At 43.4% G+C, this 23,648-nt stretch overlaps 1 protein-coding gene across 1 annotated transcript in view; it reads left to right on the top strand.

The window, feature by feature from the left end:
- Positions 1-19,975, top strand: part of LOC148442153 (flap endonuclease 1-like) — a 109,626-nt gene extending 89,651 nt beyond the window's left edge. The window contains exons 5-9 of the mRNA XM_088464163.1: positions 7,815-7,867; positions 7,977-8,113; positions 11,020-11,080; positions 19,460-19,591; positions 19,838-19,975. Coding sequence (XP_088320289.1) covers positions 7,815-7,867; positions 7,977-8,113; positions 11,020-11,080; positions 19,460-19,591; positions 19,838-19,975 — 521 coding nt within the window. The remainder of the gene's footprint in view (positions 1-7,814; positions 7,868-7,976; positions 8,114-11,019; positions 11,081-19,459; positions 19,592-19,837) is intronic.
- Positions 19,976-23,648: the final 3,673 nt, after the last annotated feature.

Genomic DNA, 23,648 nt, shown 5'->3' with positions numbered 1-23,648 from the left:
CACTGAGCGGCATTAATAAAGGTCCTCTATATGTCTGTTATGTATACACTGAGCGGCATTAATAATGGTCCTCTATATGTCTGTAATGTATACACTGAGCGGCATTAATAAAGGTCCTCTATATGTCTGTAATGTATACACTGAGCGGCATTAATAAAGGTCCCTCTATATGTCTGTAATGTATATACTGAGCGGCATTAATAAAGGTCCCTCTATATGTCTGTAATGTATACACTGAGCGGCATTAATAAAGGTCTTCTATATGTTTGTAATGTATACACTGAGCGGCAGTAATAAAGGTCTTCTATATGTCTGTAATGTATACACTGAGCGGCATTAATAAAGGTCCTCTATATGTCTGTAATGTATACACTGAGCGTCATTAATAAAGGTCCTCTATATGTCTGTAATGTATATACTGAGCGGCATTAATAAAGGTCCCTCTATATGTCTGTAATGTATACACTGAGCGGCATTAATAAAGGTCCCTCTATATGTCTGTAATGTATACACTGAGCGGCATTAATAAAGGTCCTCTATATGTATGTAATGTACACACTGAGCGGCATTAATAAAGGTCCCTCTATATGTCTGTAATGTATACACTGAGCGGCAGTAATAAAGGTCCCTATATATATCTGTAATGTACACACTGAGCAGCATTAATAAAGGTCCTCTATAAGTCTGTAATGTATACACTGAGCGGCAGTAATAAAGGTCCTCTATATGTCTGTAATGTATATACTGAGCGGCATTAAAAAAGGTCCTCTATATGTATGTAATGTACACACTGAGCGGCATTACTAAAGTCCCTCTATATGTCTGTAATGTATACACTGAGCGGCATTAATAAAGGTCCCTCTTTATGTCTGTAATGTATACACTGAGCGGCATTTATAAAGGTCCTCTATATGTCTGTAATGTATACACTGAGCGGCATTACTAAAGTCCCTCTATATGTCTGTAATGTATACACTGAGCGGCATTAATAAAGGTCCCTCTATATGTCTGTAATGTATACACTGAGCGGCATTAATAAAGGTCCTCTATATATAAAGGTCCTCTATATGTCTGTAATGTACACAGTGAGCGGCAGTAATAAAGGTCCCTCTATATGACTGTAATGTATACACTGAGCGGCATTAATAAAGGTCCTCTATATGTCTGTAATGTATATACTGAGCGGCATTAATAAAGGTCCTCTATATGTCTGTAATGTATACACTGAGCGGCATTAATAAAGGTCCTCTATATGTCTGCAATGTATACACTGAGCGGCATTAATAAAGGTCCTCTATATGTCTAATGTATACACTGAGCGGCATTAATAAAGGTCCTCTATATGTCTGTAATGTACACACTGAGCGGCATTAATAAAGGTCCTCTATATGTCTGTAATGTATACACTGAGCTGCAGTAATAAAGGTCCCTCTATATATCTGTAATGTATACACTGAGCGGCATTAATAAAGGTCCCTCTATATGTCTGTAATGTACACACTGAGCGGCATTAATAAAGGTCCCTCTATATATCTGTAATGTATACACTGAGCTGCAGTAATAAAGGTCCTCTATATGTCTGTAATGTACACACTGAGCGGCATTAATAAAGGTCCCTCTATAAGTCTGTAATGTATACACTGAGCGGCATTAATAAAGGTCCCTCTATATGTCTGTAATGTATACACTGAGCAGCGTTAACAAAGGTCCTCTATATGTCTGTAATGTACACACTGAGCGGCAGTAATAAAGGTCCCTCTATATGTCTGTAATGTACACACTGAGCGGCATTAATAAAGGTCCTCTATATGTCTGTAATGTACACACTGAGCGGCATTAATAAAGGTCCTCTATATGTCTGTAATGTACACACTGAGCGGCAGTAATAAAGGTCCCTCTATATGTCTGTAATGTACACACTGAGCGGCATTAATAAAGGTCCTCTATATGTCTAATGTATACACTGAGCGGCATTAATAAAGGTCCCTCTATATGTCTGTAATGTATATACTGAGCGGCATTAATAAAGGTCCCTCTATATGTCTGTAATGTATACACTGAGCGGCAGTAATAAAGGTCCTCTATATGTCTGTAATGTATTCACTGAGCGGCATTAATAAAGGTCCTCTATATATGTCTGTAATGTATACACTGAGCGGCAGTAATAAAGGTCCTCTATATGTCTGTAATGTATACACTGAGCGGCATTAATAAAGGTCCCTCTATATGTCTGTAATGTACACACTGAGCAGCAGTAATAAAGGTCCTCTATATGTCTAATGTATACACTGAGCGGCATTAATGAAGGTCCTCTATATGTCTGTAATGTATACACTGAGCGGCATTAATAAAGGTCCTCTATATGTCTGTAATGTATACACTGAGCGGCATTAATAAAGGTCCCTCTATATGTCTGTAATGTATACACTGAGCGGCATTAATAAAGGTCCCTCTATATGTCTGTAATGTACACACTGAGCAGCATTAATAAAGCTCCTCTATATGTCTGTAATGTATACACTGAGCGGCAGTAATAAAGGTCCTCTATATGTCTAATGTATACACTGAGCGGCATTAATGAAGGTCCTCTATATGTCTGTAATGTATACACTGAGCGGCATTAATAAAGGTCCTCTATATGTCTGTAATGTATACACTGAGCGGCATTAATAAAGGTCCTCTATATGTCTGTAATGTATACACTGAGCGGCATTAATAAAGGTCCCCTATATGTCTGTAATGTATACACTGAGCGGCATTAATAAAGGTCCTCTATATGTCTGTAATGTATACACTGAGCAGCGTTAACAAAGGTCCTCTATATGCCTGTAATGTATACACTGAGCGGCATTAATAATGGTCCTCTATATGTCTGTAATGTATACACTGAGCAGCATTAATAAAGCTCCTCTATATATCTGTAATGTACACACTTAGCGGCAGTAATAAAGGTCCTCTATATGTCTGTAATGTACACACTGAGCGGCATTAATAAAGGTCCTCTATATGTCTGTAATGTATACACTGAGCGGCATTAATAAAGGTCCTCCTCTATATATGTCTGTAATGTATACACTGAGCGGCAGTAATAAAGCTCCTCTATATATCTGTAATGTACACACTGAGCGGCAGTAATAAAAGTCCTCTATATGTCTGTAATGTATACACTGAGCGGCATTAATAAAGTCCCTCTATTTGTCTAATGTATACACTGAGCGGCAGTAATAAAGGTCCCTCTATATGTCTGTAATGTACACACTGAGCGGCATTAATAAAGGTCCTCTATATGTCTGTAATGTACACACTGAGCTGCATTAATAAAGGTCCTCTATATGTCTGTAATGTATACACTGAGCGGCATTAATAAAGGTCCTCCTCTATATATGTCTGTAATGTATACACTGAGCGGCAGTAATAAAGCTCCTCTATATATCTGTAATGTACACACTGAGCGGCAGTAATAAAAGTCCTCTATATGTCTGTAATGTATACACTGAGCGGCATTAATAAAGTCCCTCTATACGTCTAATGTATACACTGAGCGGCAGTAATAAAGGTCCTCTATATGTCTGTAATGTATACACTGAGCGGCAGTAATAAAGGTCCTCTATATGTCTGTAATGTACACACTGAGCGGCATTAATAAAGGTCCTCTATATGTCTGTAATGTACACACTGAGCTGCATTAATAAAGGTCCTCTATATGTCTGTAATGTACACACTGAGCGGCAGTAATAAAGGTCCCTCTATATGTCTGTAATGTATACACTGAGCGGCAGTAATAAAGGTCCTCTATATGTCTGTAATGTACACACTGAGCTGCATTAATAAAGGTCCTCTATATATAAAGGTCCTCTATATGTCTGTAATGTACACACTGAGCGGCATTAATAAAGGTCCTCTATATGTCTGTAATGTATACACTGAGCGGCATTAATAAAGGTCCTCTATATGTCTGTAATGTATACACTGAGCGGCATTAATAAAGGTCCTCTATATGTCTGTAATGTATACACTGAGCGGCATTAATAAAGGTCCTCTATATGTCTGTAATGTATACACTGAGCGGCATTAATAAAGGTCCTCTATATGTCTGTAATGTATATACTGAGCGGCATTAATAAAGGTCCTCTATATGTCTGTAATGTACACACTGAGCGGCATTAATAAAGGTCCTCTATATGTCTGTAATGTAGACACTGAGCGGCATTAATAAAGGTCCTCCTCTATATATGTCTGTAATGTATACACTGAGCGGCATTAATAAAGGTCCTCTATATGTCTGTAATGTACACACTGAGCGGCATTAATAAAGGTTCTCTATATGTCTGTAATGTACACACTGAGCGGCAGTAATATAGGTCCTCTATATGTCTGTAATGTATACACTGAGCGGCATTAATAAAGGTCTCTCTATATATCTGTAATGTATACACTGAGCGGCATTAATAAAGGTCCCTCTATATGTCTGTAATGTACACACTGAGTGGCATTAATAAAGGTCCCTCTATATGTCTGTAATGTATATACTGAGCGGCATTAATAAAGGTCCCTCTATATGTCTGTAATGTATATACTGAGTGGCATTAATAAAGGTCCCTCTATATGTCTGTAATGTATATACTGAGCGGTATTTATAAAGGTCCTCTATATGTCGGTAATGTATACACTGAGCGGCATTAATAAAGGTCCTCTATATGTCTGTAATGTATACACTGAGTGGCATTAATAAAGCTCCTCTATATGTCGGTAATGTATACACTGAGCGGCATTAATAAAGGTCCCTCTATATGTCGGTAATGTATACACTGAGCGGCATTAATAAAGGTCCTCTATATGTCTGTAATGTACACACTGAGTGGCATTAATAAAGGTCCTCTATATGTCTGTAATGTATACACTGAGCGGCATTAATAAAGGTCCTCTATATGTCTGTAATGTATACACTGAGCGGCATTAATAAAGGTCCCTCTATATATCTGTAATGTATATACTGAGCGGCATTAATAAAGGTCCCTCTATATGTCTGTAATGTACACACTGAGCGGCAGTAATAAAGGTCCCTCTATATGTCTGTAATGTATACACTGAGCGGCATTAAAAAAGGTCCTCTATATGTCTGTAATGTATACACTGAGCGGCATTAATAAAGGTCCTCTATATGTCTGTAATGTATATACTGAGCGGCATTAAAAAAGGTCCTCTATATGTCTGTAATGTATACACTGAGCGGTATTAATAAAGGTCCCTCTATATGTCTGTAATGTATATACTGAGCGGCATTAAAAAAGGTCCTCTATATGTCTGTAATGTATACACTGAGCGGCATTAATAAAGATCCTCTCTATGTCTGTAATGTACACACTGAGCGGCATTAATAAAGGTCCCTCTATATGTCTGTAATGTATATACTGAGTGGCATTAATAAAGGTCCTCTATATGTCTGCAATGTACACACTGAGCGGCATTAATAAAGGTCCTCTATATGTCTGTAATGTATACACTGAGTGGCATTAATAAAGGTCCCTCTATATGTCTGCAATGTACACACTGAGCGGCATTAATAAAGGTCCTCTATATGTCTAATGTATACACTGAGCGGCAGTAATAAAGGTCCTCTATATGTCTGTAATGTACACACTGAGCGGCATTAATAAATCTCCTCTATATGTCTGTAATGTACACACTGAGCGGCATTAATAAAGGTCCTAAATATGTCTAATGTATACACTGAGCGGCAGTAATAAAGGTCCCTTTTTATGTCTAATGTACACACTGAGCGGCAGTAATAAAGGTCCTCTATATGTCTGTAATGTATACACTGAGCGGCAGTAATAAAGGTCCTCTATATGTCGGTAATGTATACACTGAGCGGCATTAATAAAGGTCCTCTATATGTCTGTAATGTACACACTGAGTGGCATTAATAAAGCTCCTCTATATGTCTGTAATGTACGCACTGAGCGGCTTTAATAAAGGTCCTCTATATGTCTGTAATGTACACACTGAGCGGCAGTAATAAAGGTCCTCTATATGTCTAATGTATACACTGAGCGGCAGTAATAAAGCTCCTCTATATATCTGTAATGTACACACTGAGCGGCAGTAATAAAGGTCCTCTATATGTCTGTAATGTATACACTGAGCGGCATTAATAAAGGTCCTCTATATGTCTAATGTATACACTGAGCGGCAGTAATAATGCTCCTCTATATATCTGTAACGTACACACTGAGCGGCAGTAATAAAGGTCCTCTATATGTCTGTAATGTATACACTGAGCGGCATTAATAAAGCTCCTCTATATGTGTAATGTACACACTGAGCGGCAGTAATAAAGGTCCTCTATATGTCTGTAATGTATACACTGAGCGGCATTAATAAAGGTCCTCTATATATCTGTAATGTATACACTGAGCGGCAGTAATAAAGCTCCTCTATATGTCTGTAATGTATACACTGAGCGGCAGTAATAAAGGTCCTCTATATGTCTGTAATGTACACACTGAGCGTCAGTAATATAGGTCCTCTATATGTCTGTAATGTATACACTGAGCGGCATTAATAAAGGTCCCTCTATATATCTGTAATGTATACACTGAGCGGCAGTAATAAAGGTCCTCTATATGTCTGTAATGTGTACTCTGAGCGGCATTAATAAAGGTCCTCTATATGTCTGTAATGTACACACTGAGCGGCAGTAATAAAGGTCCCTCTATATGTCTGTAATGTATACACTGAGCGGCAGTAATAAAGGTCCTCTATATGTCTGTAATGTGTACTCTGAGCGGCATTAATAAAGGTCCTCTATATGTCTGTAATGTACACACTGAGCGGCAGTAATAAAGGTCCCTCTATATGTCTGTAATGTACACACTGAGCGGCAGTAATAAAGGTCCTCTATATGTCTGTAATGTATATACTGAACGGCATTAATAAAGGTCCCTCTATATATCTGTAATGTACACACTGAGCGGCAGTAATAAGGGTCCCTCTATATATCTGTAATGTATACACTGAGCGGCATTAATAAAGGTCCTCTATATGTCTGTAATGCAATTTTGAAAAAGAAAAGACTAATATTGGGCGTACATGACAGAGATAGGGGTGAGCGATATCGTGTATAAATCACAAGCTATAGATATAGAATGTTGCTGTACTGAACTAGATTTGACATATGTATTAGATTACACAACAATTATAGTGTTGTAATTAAACACCAGAATAACATGCATAAATAACGGACTGCGAGAACACAGGGTTATCTGTATATTGGTACATGTAATCGTGAACACAACACTAAATAGATGGTGAAAGCAATTTTATTAGTAACATCTGCCTAATAGTAGTAATTTATATCCTATCTATATTATTAGAATCTGAGAAATTACCTCTATACAGCTTTAATATCCACTATATAAAGAACAATGACATTGTATCAAATATTGTTTGCAGTAAATGTACAGATGTTGCCTTTGAGCCATAATACAGAATAGTAAACCCTGAGCCCTAGAACAAGTGATCACATTAATGTACCCCGTGTTCTATTCAACTCAGAAGATCATTAATAAGTGACCCAGCGATCTAATCTCTAACCAGGAATTTTATAACTATACACTTCTCCTGCTACACTATCTCTATCATTTTAATTAATAATGTGATTTTTTTAAATGTATAAATAAGAAATTTTTTACCAATCATGATGCTACTGTAATACTAACACTGACAGAGCCTAGCCCCCTTGTGTCCCTAATCCCCCGAGAGTGCGTCCACGAGTCTCACATCTCTCTCACTGGTTCATGTCTGATTTGCAGATCAACAAGACCTGAAGACATTGCTGACGCACCTGGGCGTCCCCTTTATACAGGTGAGACCAGAGAACTCTCTCCCCCATGTACCAATCTTGCTGCGTCTGCAGTATTCCAAAACAATCCACCTGTCTCCTCCATCCCGTTCCTCTCATATTTGTCCTCCAGGCTCCCAGCGAGGCAGAAGCTACCTGCGCCTCACTTGTGATAAAGCAGCTGGCGTGGGGCGCAGTGACTGAGGACATGGACGCGCTGCCATTTGGTTGCACTCGGATGATACGCAGTCTCACATCTAATAAGAACAAGTAGGTTTGGGGCGTGTGAAGTACCGCAGGAATCTGAACGCACTCGGCCACACGCAGTATAGCGGACGTCGGAGGGAGACGATACGTTATATGAGGCCTAATTATCCGGATGTGGGAACAACAACTCTGTTTCCACAATTTAAAAGCTAATATATTTCTTATTTGTCTCGGCTATACCCGCCTGTGGCAGTATGGGCTATGTGCCAGCTGGCCGATGCCCAGAGTTAAAGGGTCACTAATACAACACAAATAAGATACATCCTAACAAATAGATGGTGATAACAGGAGTCCTGCAAGTTACATAGAGTTATTATTATTATTAGCCTTTATTTCTATGGCGCCACAAGGATTCTGCAGCGCCTTACACAGGACATAAAGAAATGAGCACACAAAAAGGCAGCAACTTACAGTACATAACAATGCAGGACAAGGGCATGGTTTATATACATTGCTGCAATAATGATCCGAACTCAAAAACAGCAGGGAGTCAGCAACCAAGTGTTAGGTGTCCTTCTGGGGAGTTTGGAGTAGATGATCGTATGAGAAAGGGAAGGAGAAGCACATGAAGGAAGAGGGCCCTGCTCGTGAGAGCTTACATACCTGCATATCAGTGCTGGTAACTATTTACTGTAGGGAGAGAATAGATCCCTAACCCTACAGTCATAAACACCCAACTTTATCCATATGTGTTTAGGATTATCATTGTTATTATGGTGGGGAGGGGGTAGTATCAGTACCTGTGTTTAGGTTGTGTAGGATTCTCATTGTTATTATAGTGGGGGAGGGGGTAATATCAGTACCTGTGTTTAGGATGTGTAGGATTCTCATTGTTATTATAGTGGGGGAGGGGGTAATATCAGTACCTGTGTTTAGGATGTATAGGATTCTCATTGTTATTATTGTGGGGAGGGAGTAATATCAGTACCTGTGTTTAGGATGTGTAGGATTCTCATTGTTATTATAGTGGGGGAGGGGGTAATATCAGTACCTGTGTTTAGGATGTGTAGGATTCTCATTGTTATTATAGTGGGGGAGGGGGTAATATCAGTACCTGTGTTTAGGATGTGTAGGATTATCATTGTTATTGTGGGGAGGGAGTAATATGAGTATCTGTGTTTAGGATGTGTAGGATTCTCATTGTTATTATAATGGGGGAGGGGGTAATATCAGTACCCGTGTTTAGGATGTGTAGGGTTATCATTGTTATTATGGTGGGGAGGGAGTAATATCAGTACTTGTGTTTAGGATGTGTAGGATTCTCATTGTTATTATAATGGGGGAGGGGGTAATATCAGTACCTGTGTTTAGGATGTATAGGATTATCATTGTTATTATGAGATCGGTATGATTTACCACCAGACGCATGTTCAAATCCCGACGCCGGAAGCCCGGCACCAGTGAAGATCCCGACAACAGCTAAGGTAAGTACTAACTAACCTGACTCTCCCTTAGGTGTGCCCCCCCCCCCTCCAAGTGCCTAAACCTAACCCCCCTTCCCCGCAGCCTAAACCTAAGTCTCCCGAGGGGGTGCCTAATCCTAACCTCCCCCTCGGGGTGCCTAACCCTAACTCCCCTTTCCCCCAGCCTAACCCTCCCGGGGGGGTGCCTAACCTTAAGTCCCCCATGGGAGCCCCCAACCTAAACCTCCTGCCCCCCGCGGCTGTCCGCACCCGGTGTACCTTCAATCGGGATGCCGGGCGTCGGGCTCCCGGTGTAGGTAAAATGACAGGCGTCGGGATTTCGACACCTGTCATTAGACCCTTGCCGGGATTGGACAGTCGGGATGCCGATGGTCAGCATTTAGACCATCGGCATCCAGACTGCATACCTTTATTATAGTGGTGGAGGGAGTAATATCAGTACCTGTGTTTAGGATGTGTAGGATTGTCATTGTTATTAGGGTGGGGAGGGGGTAATATCAGTACCTGTGTTTAGGATGTGTAGGATTATCATTGTTATTATAGTGGTGGAGGGAGTAATATCAGTACCTGTGTTTAGGATGTGTAGGATTATCATTGTTATTACAGTGAGGAGGGGGTAATATCAGTACCTGTGTTTAGGATGTGTAGGATTATCATTGTTATGGTGGGGAGGGGTAATATCCGTACCTGTGTTTAGGATGTGTAGGATTATCATTGTTATTATGGTGGGGAGGGGGTAATATCAGTACCTGTGTTTAGGATTATCATTGTTATTATGGTGGGGAGGGAGTAATATCAGTACCTGTGTTTAGGATGTGTAGGATTATCATTGTTATTATAGTGGTGGAGGGAGTAATATCATTACCTGTGTTTAGGATGTGTAGGATTATCATTGTTATTATGGTGGGGAGGGGTAGTATCAGTACCTGTGTTTAGGATGCGTAGGATTATCATTGTTATTATGGTGGGGAGGGGGTAATATCAGTACTTGTGTTTAGGATGTGTAGGATTATCATTGTTATTATGGTGGGGAGGGGGTAGTATCAGTACCTGTGTTTAGGATGTGTAGGATTATCATTGTTATTATGGTGGGGAGGGGGTAGTATCAGTACCTGTGTTTAGGATGTGTAGGATTATCATTGTTATTATGGTGGGGAAGGGGTAGTATAAGTACATGTGTTTAGGATGTGTAGGATTATCATTGTTATTATGGTGGGGAAGGGGTAGTATAAGTACATGTGTTTAGGATGTGTAGGATTATCATTGTTATTATGGTGGGGAAGGGGTAGTATAAGTACATGTGTTTAGGATGTGTAGGATTATCATTGTTATTATGGTGGGGAAGGGGTAGTATAAGTACATGTGTTTAGGATGTGTAGGATTATCATTGTTATTATGGTGGGGAAGGGGTAGTATAAGTACATGTGTTTAGGATGTGTAGGATTATCATTGTGTGTCTGATGATGTTTGTCTTGTGTGTTCCAGGGAAATTACAGAATATAATTATCCAAAAATCCTGGAGAAGCTACAGCTGAGCCACGTGCAGGTGTGTAATAGCGCCAAGTCTTCTCTATCTGTAGCCCTGACATGTACTAGAACACAGTACAACAGTCACCAGGCGTATAGACGATGCTCCCCTGGGGCACTATAGTATTGGGGATTAAATACTAAGACCTATCATAGTACTTATTTCCTCTGTAATCACAAGAATGACTTTTAAATACACAAATTTGATTCACATAGTAAATCCTAAATAGAAGTGCAAAGGTTTCCAAACTATGACAGAACTGAAGACCTGCAGTTTCCTTCAGCCTTTAGGCGTCTCTGTCCTGCTCAGTTATGTGTGTTCTTTATTATTAGTTAGCTGACCATCAAAATGACGAGTCATTGTCCCATTTGAACGCTGAACGGGTCACTTTTCGGTAATTTCTGCTCGCTAGCTTCGGGGGCTGCGAGTAGAAATGTCAGACTTGGCACCGCCAGCTGTGCGCTCTCAAATGGAGCAACTATTGCAGTGTTGGCTAACCTTGACACTCCAGCTGTTATGGAACTACATAACCCAGCATGCACTGCTACAGTTTTGCTATTAGGGCATGCTAAAACTGTGGCAGGGCATGCTGGGATATATAGTTCCACAACAGCTGGAGTGTCAAGGTTAGCCAACACTGAACTATTGAATTGCTCTTTGGGGGCGCCATCTAGTGGCCGCCAGCATGCACCACACTTGAATTCCCCCCCATAGAGATGATGATATGATGAGGTAGGTGTGTGTGTGTGTGTGTGTGTGCACACACACTATTAATTATAATTACTATTATTTCTACATATTACTATTGTTGTGTATGTATATATTTATGCAGCGCTGTGCAGAGAATATTTCAGTCAGTCACATTAGACCCTGTTCCATGTGAGCTTACAATCTATATTCCCTATCACACGACACTCTACGTACACTTGTAGCCAGCTCAACTGTACTCCTGGGAGAACCCACACAAATACAAGGAGACCATACAAACACCATTACTCTGCTGTCTTTAATACCAGCGACTGGTGCGCAATCTGCACAGCGCAGCCCAGCGACTGTCAGACTCGTGTTTGTTTGTGAACCTGGTGTCTGATATTAGTCTGTGTTGGTGCCAGGAGGAGTGTACAGAAAGCTGGCCGGCCTAAGGAGACCTCCTGGCATGAAATATAGAACTCTTCCGTGACCGGGAATCGAACCTGGGTCTCGGTGGAGAGATGCCGGATCGTACTCACTAGACCACCAGGGACATCGGTGTTGGAGACAAGTTATGTGCAATCAGAGGAGAGTGTGGCAGTAGCCTGACCAGGCTGATACTGTAGATACATAATAAAACACTTCTTACCGTCACCGGAACGCTGGGGTGGTAGATCCTGGCAACGTATTCACCAGGCTGACACTGGGTTGTCGCTGTAGTCCAGGAGCACTCAGATGGTAGCAGAACCAGATGCAGACAAATCACCGGAATGGGTAGTAGGCGATTATACCAGGAACACTCACCATGTAGTTAGAATGGTATACAGTACACAGGTGAGTTGTAGGTTCGAATAACAGGATCAGGTAGGTATTCTCTGTGCAACTAGTGGGATAGCTGCCTCAGGCATAGACAGAACCGGATTCTGACCGGACACCGGAATGGATAGTGGATGATGATACCAGGGACGGCATCAATGGTGCAGGAACCAGGAACACTCACCATGCAATGTGAATGCTATACACAGGCGAGTGGCAGGTTCGGATATCAGGAACAGGCTGAGATTCTCCATGCAGCCAGTAGAACAGCTGCCCCAGGTGTAGATCACTTGCAGGGGAATTGGTATGAGATACGCATGGCCGGCGGTTAGATTCCCGTCAGCGGCAGCCCAACAGGAGCAGAGTGCGACGCAGCGGAAGCCCGACAGCGCTGGAAATCCCGATCGTGGATAGGTAAGTATTTACTAACCTAACCCCCCTAACCCTAACCCTCCTTAGGGGTGCCTAACCCTAACTTCCTCCCCAAGTACCTAACCCTAATCCCCCCTCTAAGTGCCTAACCCTAACCACCCCCTTCCCCGCTGCCTAAACCTAATTCCCCCGGGGCGGTGCCTAACCCTAAGTCCCCCCCCGGGAGCCTTAAACCTAACCCTCCCCCCCGCTGCTGTCCGCTCGCGGCGCCCGGCATCCCGATCGTAGGTCTCCCTCTAGACGCCCGGCATTTCACCCTTGCCGGGAAATGGCAGTCGGGAAGCCGGCTGCCGGTATTTAGGCAGTCGGCTTCCCGATTGCCTCCCCTTGCAGGAATCCATATGGCAGAAGGAAGCAAAACTGCACAAACAGGATACAAGTAACAAACAGGCGCTCAGTATAGCTCGCTCAGTAGGACAGTGTTTCCCAAACCTCGGTTCTCAAGGCACAGCAACAGTCCAGATTTTAGTGATATCCATGCTTGAGCACAGATGGTTAAATCAAAATAACTGAGGTACTAATTAAAACACCTGTGCTTAAGTATGGTTATCCTTGAAACCTGGACTGTTAGTGTGTCTTGAAGATCATGGTTGGAAACCTCTACAGTAGAAGCTAGAATTAAACATTATACTGGTAATTAGGTAGAGTCAGCAGCTGGGATATATACCCCTGGGTTACGTGGGATAGGCTGAGCAGAGACAGGTGGTACAGAGAGGCTCAGGCTATCACTCAATTGGCCGATACAGTCAGATGATTGGGACTTGTAAATGCAGTACTCGGTAGCAGGCTTAGATCTTGCTTCAGGCCTAGCAGGCCGAGAAACACTGAGGCCTGTGTGTCTGGGATGTGACAGAGAACGCTGGCAGAATCGGCGAGTGACCCGGCAGCAAGGGAAACAGACCCGGGATGTGACAGTGACTGGTGTACAATACACAGTGTATCCTAGTGACTGATGGACAATACACAGTGTATCCTAGTGACTGATGGACAATACACAGCGTATCCTAGTGACTGATGGACAATACACAGCGTATCCTAGTGACTGATGTACAATACACAGCGTATCCTAGTGACTGGTGTACAATACACAGTGTATCCTAGTGACTGATGGACAATACACAGCGTATCCTAGTGACTGATGGACAATACACAGCGTATCCTAGTGACTGATGGACAATACACAGCGTATCCTAGTGACTGATGGACAATACACAGCGTATCCTAGTGACTGATGTACAATACACAGCGTATCCTAGTGACTGGTGTACAATACACAGCGTATCCTAGTGACTGATGGACAATACACAGCGTATCCTAGTGACTGATGGACAATACACAGCGTATCCTAGTGACTGATGGACAATACACAGCGTATCCTAGTGACTGATGGACAATACACAGCGTATCCTAGTGACTGATGTACAATACACAGCGTATCCTAGTGACTGGTGTACAATACACAGCGTATCCTAGTGACTGATGGACAATACACAGCGTATCCTAGTGACTGATGGACAATACACAGCGGATCCTAGTGACTTGTGGACAATACACAGCGTATCCTAGTGACTGATGTACAATACACAGCGTATCCTAGTGACTGGTGTACAATACACAGCGTATCCTAGTGACTGATGGACAATACACAGCGTATCCTAGTGACTGATGTACAATACACAGCGTATCCTAGTGACTGATGGACAATACACAGTGTATCCTAGTGACTGATGGACAATACACAGCGTATCCTAGTGACTGGTGGACAATACACAGCGTATCCTAGTGACTGATGGACAATACACAGCGGATCCTAGTGACTTGTGGACAATACACAGCGTATCCTAGTGACTGATGTACAATACACAGCGTATCCTAGTGACTGGTGTACAATACACAGCGTATCCTAGTGACTGATGGACAATACACAGCGTATCCTAGTGACTGATGGACAATACACAGCGTATCCTAGTGACTGATGGACAATACACAGCGTATCCTAGTGACTGATGGACAATACACAGCGTATCCTAGTGACTGATGGACAATACACAGCGTATCCTAGTGACTGATGGACAATACACAGCGTATCCTAGTGACTGATGGACAATACACAGCGTATCCTAGTGACTGGTGTACAATACACAGCGTATCCTAGTGACTGGTGTACAATACACAGCGTATCCTAGTGACTGATGTACAATACACAGCGTATCCTAGTGACTGATGTACAATACACAGTGTATCCTAGTGACTGATGTACAATACACAGTGTATCCTAGTGACTGATGTACAATACACAGCGTATCCTAGTGACTGGTGTACAATACACAGTGTATCCTAGTGACTGGTGTACAATACACAGTGTATCCTAGTGACTGGTGTACAATACACAGTGTATCCTAGTGACTGGTGTACAATACACAGTGTATCCTAGTGACTGATATACGAGGTATGGATATAAATTACAAGACTGTACTGGTAAAAAATAAACCATACTGAGTTCAGAGGAAATGATGTTGGTCTATCCCAAAACGTTTTTGCAAGTGTCACCCATCTCGCACAGAGGGCCTGATTCAGAGCAACGTGTTACATTTTTAGTTACATTGAACAAAACCCCCAACTAATCTTTCCGTATGGTAATCGAGGCTTACGGGGAAGATTGCTTGTCACGGTCACGTAGTGGCACAAAAGATTTAGTGACGGTGGTGAGGATGATGAAGAACATTACGGAAGGCCTTGCACATCAAAATCAAATTAACATGTGGAAACAGTTGAGCTAATTGTTTGAACCGACCATCGACTCTGCATTGGATGATCGCAGAAATGGTAAATAACATCGACAAAAAACTTATCTTAACATGACAAAGTTTGTGCTAAGTTGGTTCCAAGGCTTCTCACTGCCGGGCAGAAAGAAAATCCAAAAGCGTATTCGCATTTTATCAGATAAAGTTATTACCTGTGATAAAAACATGGATCTTCCAGTACGGTCCTGAGAAAAAACGCCAGTCCATGCGCTGGAGAACACCATCATCACCATGAAGAAGGCACCTCAAAGCAAATGCAAATTCAAAGTCATGTTAATTGTTTTCTCTGATATCCAGGGTGTCATTCTTGAAGACTAGGAACCAGAAGGCGCAACATTACTATAAAAATGTTCCCACAACGAATCAGAAGAAAGAGGCCAGAGATGTGGAAACATGGGCCCTCATTCAGACCCACTCGCGAGCGGCTGTCCGCTCGCAAGTGGGTCGATGGTCCCCACTGCGCATGATGGAGGGAGCTCCGTCGTGCGCATGCGCGAGACCCGACGAGCGAAGGACTTTCCTTTGCTTGGAGTGTCTCATCAAAGGGGGCGTGCTGTCGATGGTGAGTGACAGCACGCCCCCTTTGGTGGGCGTGCCGGGGGCGTGCCTGCCAGACGGAGGCGTTCCCAAGGGAACGCCTACCGTCTGAAGCCGGCCCCACTGACATCACTAGTGATGTCAGTGGGAGTGATTTTGGCTCTGATAGAGCCAAAATCACTCCTGGCCTTGCGGTTGAAAAACCCAACCGCAGGCTTTTGCTCGCAGTTTCGATGGTCGCGATGGTCAAGACCATCGCGACCATCATCCTGCACGCTCATATATGCTGTGGGTGGTGACCCTCAGCTATACGAGCGTCCAGGAGGACGCTCCATATTAATGGAGGTGGGCCCTGATTCAGAGCGAGCGCTCTGGTCAGAGCGTCCGGCTCTGAATCAGGGCCATGGTTCCATCCTCCATCAGCTCTCTCTGTGACGCAGTTACTGGCAGAGAAACAGATAGCAGAGCTCTAACACCCTCCATACTCGCCAGACCTAGCACCCTGTGACTTCTTTCTTTTCCCTAAAGTCACATCTGTACTCAGGGGAACCTGTTCTGCATCAGTCACTGGCAGAGAAACAGATAGCAGAGCTATAACACCCTCCATACTCGCCAGACCTAGCACTGTGTGACTTCTTTCTTTTCCCTAAAGTCACATCTGTACTCAGGGGAACCTGTTCTGCATCAGTTACTGGCAGAGAAACAGATAGCAGAGCTCTAACACCCTCCATACTCGCCAGATCTAGCACTGTGTGACTTCTTTCTTTTCCCTAAAGTCACATCTGTACTCAGGGGAACCTGTTCTGCATCAGTTACTGGCAGAGAAACAGATAGCAGAGCTCTAACACCCTCCATACTCGCCAGACCTAGCACCCTGTGACTTCTTTCTTTTCCCTAAAGTCACATCTGTACTCAGGGGAACCTGTTCTGCATCAGTTACTGGCAGAGAAACAGATAGCAGAGCTATAACACCCTCCATACTCGCCAGACCTAGCACTGTGTGACTTCTTTCTTTTCCCTAAAGTCACATCTGTACTCAGGGGAACCTGTTCTGCATCAGTTACTCGCAGAGAAACAGATAGCAGAGCTCTAACACCCTCCATACTCGCCAGACCTAGCACTGTGTGACTTCTTTCTTTTCCCTAAAGTCACATCTGTACTCAGGGGAACCTGTTCTGCATCAGTTACTGGCAGAGAAACAGATAGCAGAGCTATAACACCCTCCATACTCGCCAGACCTAGCACTGTGTGACTTCTTTCTTTTCCCTAAAGTCACATCTGTACTCAGGGGAACCTGTTCTGCATCAGTCACTGGCAGAGAAACAGATAGCAGAGCTCTAACACCCTCCATACTCGCCAGACCTAGCACTGTGTGACTTCTTTCTTTTCCCTAAAGTCACATCTGTACTCAGGGGAACCTGTTCTGCATCAGTTACTGGCAGAGAAACAGATAGCAGAGCTCTAACACCCTCCATACTCGCCAGACCTAGCACTGTGTGACTTCTTTCTTTTCCCTAAAGTCACATCTGTACTCAGGGGAACCTGTTCTGCATCAGTTACTGGCAGAGAAACAGATAGCAGAGCTATAACACCCTCCATACTCGCCAGACCTAGCACTGTGTGACTTCTTTCTTTTCCCTAAAGTCACATCTGTACTCAGGGGAACCTGTTCTGCATCAGTTACCGAGGTAAAGAAGTAAACAGCGGCAATGCTGAGCAACCCGACAGATAATGAGCTAAAGTGCTGCTCTGACCGATTGCAAATAATACAGCGGGGTATTGATGCAGAAGGGGGAGGACATAGAAGGGGGAGGACATAGAAGGTGGAGGACATAGATAGGGGAGGACATAGAAGGGCGAGGACATAGAAGGGGGAGGACATAGAAGGGGGAGGACATAGAAGGGGGAGGACATAGAAGGGCGAGGACATAGAAGGGGAGCAGAGTACTTTAGCCCTGAATCAGAGATTTACACAAAGCTGATATTTACACAGATGAAGCGAATTTCAGCCATTGGCATGTGCGGAAGCTGCACTGGGCACGTGGAGCAATTGAATTGTGATTACGAGCGAACAGAAGACTCACTTGCAAAGTGAGTGACAGGTAGTCAGCGTTTGGGGGAAATGACTGAGAGGGGTTAGAAAACCGCAGGCTTATCTGACCATTTAAACGCTGTTACATGGGCGTGCATAAATTAGCCATTGTGATCTCCTTCACAGCACGAGAGCTCTCTGTGTGTCAGGTGAGACGCAGTGTTTGTGGCAGGTTGACTGCCTGATCTGCGCCGATGTTACCGATGTTTGCGCTGTTGCACATCGGACACATATAAGAAGACAGCAGCGGGTCTCTATGCTCGGGTAAGCTTTTGGAGACATTAGCATATTTTTGCTATAGCGATCCATAAGAGATCGCAGCTGCAATTGTATTAGCGTAAATCTCTGAATCAGGCCCTTAATACATACAATACAGAGAGCATCCTAGTGACTGATAAACAATACATAGAGAATCCTAGTGACTGATAAACAATACATAGAAAATTAAAGTGACTAATATACATTACAGGTGGCATCATAGTGAAAGACATACAATACAGATAGCATCCTAGTGACTATTATACATTAGAGGGACCATTCTAGTGACTGCCCCCACATTTCTGTAGCTGTATAGCAGCTATATAGATGGTGATTCTTATAATCAATAATCCATGTGCAGACAATTGCTGATCTCCCTCTCTCTCCCCCCCCTCTCTCTCTCTCTCCCCCCCCTCTCTCTCTCCACCTCTCTCTCTCTCTCCCCCTCTCTCTCTCTCTCCCCCCCTCTCTCTCTCCCCCTCTCTCTCCCCCTCTCTCTCCCCACCTCTCTCTCTCCCCCTCTCTCTCTCTCTCTCTCTCTCTCTCTCTCCCCCCATCTCTCTCTCTCTCCCCACCTCTCTCTCCCCCCCCTCTCTCTCTCTCTCTCCCCCTCTCTCTCTCTCTCTCTCTCTCTCTCTCCCACCTCTCTCTCTCCCCTCCCTCTCTCTCTCTCCTCCCTCTCTCTCTCCCCCCCCCTCTCTCCCTCCCCCCCCCTCTCTCTCTCTCTCTCTCTCTCTCTCCCCCTCTCTCCCATTGTTTCCCATGCAGTTTGTAGACCTGTGTATCCTCTCTGGGTGCGATTATACAGAGAAGATCAAAGGTCTGGGTGTCAAAAAAGCTTTCAAAATGATTAAGGAATATGGGGAAATTGAAAGGATTCTTCCGGTCATCAGCCCACAGGTGAGAACTTGCACCCATGAAGGGGCTGAATTGTATTTTCTCGCCTGGTGTTGGGTGCTGTATAATTAGAGAGGATTTCGTCCGACTTTGTGTTTATAATAAATATACTGTATTAGTCAAAATTGACTATTTATGTTGTACTTAGACCACTGAAGTATAATATGTATAAAGACATGTTTACTGAGTAAGATTATATATTTAACAACTCATATAACCATTAATAACATCCATGTTTCAATGTTACAGAGTAATTACCACGATTGGAATCCCAAAGTCTATGCACTTAAACCAAAATGGCTTTTATATCTTATTTACCAGTCCAGGTCTTCCCATCCTCAATACATGCTTCCTCTCTCACCCTCCGGGTGTTCCCCCTTCCCCTAAGTATGTACAGTATACTCTGACAGGCAGGGCCCTCCTCCCTCCTGTTCTTCCTTGGCAGTATCTAGCTCACCAGTGCTCACCTGTACATTGGTTATAGGGTCACCGAGCATTATACTGATTCCCACCTGGGACCGGGTATAGCAATGCTCTTGCTGGCTTCAGCACTAACCATATCCCGGTTACCTGTCTGTCCCCATCAGTGCTGTTACTGTAATGATTGCTGTGTATGTATGCCATGGTCTGCCATTGTGTACTGTACTCAGGCGCTGATACTGTTACTGTAATGATTGCTGTGTATGTATGCCATGGTCTGCCATTGTGTACTGTACTCAGGCGCTGATACTGTTACTGTAATGATTGCTGTGTATGTATGCCATGGTCTGCCATTGTGTAGTGTACTCAGGCGCTGATACTGTTACTGTAATGATTGCTATGTATGTATGCCATGGTCTGCCATTGTGTAGTGTACTCAGGCGCTGATACTGATACTGTAATGATTGGTGTGTATGTATGCCATGGTCTACCATTGTGTAGTGTACTCAGGTGCTGATACTGTTACTGTAATGATTGCTATGTATGTATGCCATGGTCTGCCATTGTGTACTGTACTCAGGTGCTGATACTGTTACTGTAATGATTGCTGTGTGTGTATGCCATGGTCTGCCATTGTGTACTGTACTCAGGTGCTGATACTGTTACTGTAATGATTGCTGTGTATGTATGCCATGGTCTGCCATTGTGTACTGTACTCAGGCGCTGATACTGTTACTGTAATGATTGCTGTGTATGTGTGCCATGGTCTGCCATTGTGTGCTGTACTCAGGCGGTGATACTGTTACTGTAATGATTGCTGTGTGTGTATGCCATGGTCTGCCATTGTGTAGTGTACTCAGGCGCTGATACTGTTACTGTAGTGATTGCTGTGTATGTATGCCATGGTCTGCCATTGTGTACTGTACTCAGGCGCTGATACTGTTACTGTAATGATTGCTGTGTATGTATGCCATGGTCTGCCATTGTGTACTGTACTCAGGCGCTGATACTGTTACTGTAATGATTGCTGTGTATGTATGCCATGGTCTGCCATTGTGTACTGTACTCAGGCGCTGATACTCTTACTGTAATGATTGCTGTGTATGTGTGCCATGGTCTGCCATTGTGTACTGTACTCAGGCGCTGATACTGTTACTGTAATGATTGCGGTGTATGTATGCCATGGTCTGCCATTGTGTACTGTACTCAGGCGCTGATACTGTTACTGTAATGATTGCTGTGTATGTATGCCATGGTCTGCCATTGTGTACTGTACTCAGGTACTGATACTGTTACTGTAATGATTGCTGTGTATGTATGCCATGGTCTGCCATTGTGTACTGTACTCAGGTACTGATACTGTTACTGTAATGATTGCTGTGTATGTGTGCCATGGTCTGCCATTGTGTACTGTACTCAGGCGCTGATACTGTTACTGTAATGATTGCTGTGTATGTATGCCATGGTCTGCCATTGTGTACTGTACTCAGGCGCTGATACTGTTACTGTAATGATTGCTGTGTATGTATGCCATGGTCTGCCATTGTGTACTGTACTCAGGCGCTGATACTGTTACTGTAATGATTGCTGTGTATGTATGCCATGGTCTGCCATTGTGTAGTGTACTCAGGCGCTGATACTGTTACTGTAATGATTGCTGTGTATGTATGCCATGGTCTGCCATTGTGTACTGTACTCAGGCGCTGATACTGTTACTGTAATGATTGCTGTGTGTGTATGCCATGGTCTGCCATTGTGTACTATACTCAGGCGCTGATACTGTTACTGTAATGATTGCTGTGTATGTATGCCATGGTCTGCCATTGTGTACTGTACTCAGGCACTGATACTGTTACTGTAATGATTGCTGTGTATGTATGCCATGGTCTGCCATTGTGTAGTGTACTCAGGCGCTGATACTGTTACTGTAATGATTGCTGTGTATGTATGCCATGGTCTGCCATTGTGTACTGTACTCAGGCGCTGATACTGTTACTGTAATGATTGCTGTGTGTGTATGCCATGGTCTGCCATTGTGTACTGTACTCAGGCGCTGATACTGTTACTGTAATGATTGCTGTGTGTGTATGCCATGGTCTGCCATTGTGTAGTGTACTCAGGCGCTGATACTGTTACTGTAATGATTGCTGTGTATGTGTGCCATGGTCTGCCATTGTGTAGTGTACTCAGGCGCTGATACTGTTACTGTAATGATTGCTGTGTATGTATGCCATGGTCTGCCATTGTGTACTGTACTCAGGCGCTGATACTGTTACTGTAATGATTGCTGTGTATGTATGCCATGGTCTGCCATTGTGTAGTGTACTCAGGCGCTGATACTGTTACTGTAATGATTGCTGTGTATGTATGCCATGGTCTGCCATTGTGTACTGTACTCAGGCGCTGATACTGTTACTGTAATGATTGCTGTGTGTGTATGCCATGGTCTGCCATTGTGTAGTGTACTCAGGCGCTGATACTGTTACTGTAATGATTGCTGTGTATGTATGCCATGGTCTGCCATTGTGTACTGTACTCAGGCGCTGATACTGTTACTGTAATGATTGCTGTGTATGTATGCCATGGTCTGCCATTGTGTACTGTACTCAGGCACTGATACTGTTACTGTAATGATTGCTGTGTATGTGTGCCATGGTCTGCCATTGTGTACTGTACTCAGGCGCTGATACTGTTACTGTAATGATTGCTGTGTATGTATGCCATGGTCTGCCATTGTGTAGTGTACTCAGGCGCTGATACTGTTACTGTAATGATTGCTGTGTATGTATGCCATGGTCTGCCATTGTGTAGTGTACTCAGGCGCTAATACTGTTACTGTAATGATTGCTGTGTATGTGTGCCATGGTCTGCCATTGTGTAGTGTACTCAGGCGCTGATACTGTTACTGTAATGATTGCTGTGTATGTATGCCATGGTCTGCCATTGTGTACTGTACTCAGGCGCTGATACTGTTACTGTAATGATTGCTGTGTATGTATGCCATGGTCTGCCATTGTGTAGTGTACTCAGGCGCTGATACTGTTACTGTAATGATTGCTGTGTATGTATGCCATGGTCTGCCATTGTGTACTGTACTCAGGCGCTGATACTGTTACTGTAATGATTGCTGTGTGTGTATGCCATGGTCTGCCATTGTGTAGTGTACTCAGGCGCTGATACTGTTACTGTAATGATTGCTGTGTATGTGTGCCATGGTCTGCCATTGTGTTGTGTACTCAGGCGCTGATACTGTTACTGTAATGATTGCTGTGTATGTATGCCATGGTCTGCCATTGTGTACTGTACTCAGGCGCAGATACTGTTACTGTAATGATTGCTGTGTATGTATGCCATGGTCTGCCATTGTGTACTGTACTCAGGCGCTGATACTGTTACTGTAATGATTGCTGTGTATGTGTGCCATGGTCTGCCATTGTGTACTGTACTCAGGCGCTGATACTGTTACTGTAATGATTGCTGTGTATGTATGCCATGGTCTGCCATTGTGTAGTGTACTCAGGCGCTGATACTGTTACTGTAAAGATTGCTGTGTATGTATGCCATGGTCTGCCATTGTGTAGTGTACTCAGGCGCTAATACTGTTACTGTAATGATTGCTGTGTATGTGTGCCATGGTCTG

This window comes from Taudactylus pleione, unplaced genomic scaffold, assembly GCF_031769625.1.
Source record: "Taudactylus pleione unplaced genomic scaffold, aTauple2 ptg001601l, whole genome shotgun sequence".
In the NCBI taxonomy this organism is placed as follows: domain Eukaryota; kingdom Metazoa; phylum Chordata; class Amphibia; order Anura; family Myobatrachidae; genus Taudactylus; species Taudactylus pleione.
This window is presented reverse-complemented; position numbering and strand designations above follow the sequence as displayed.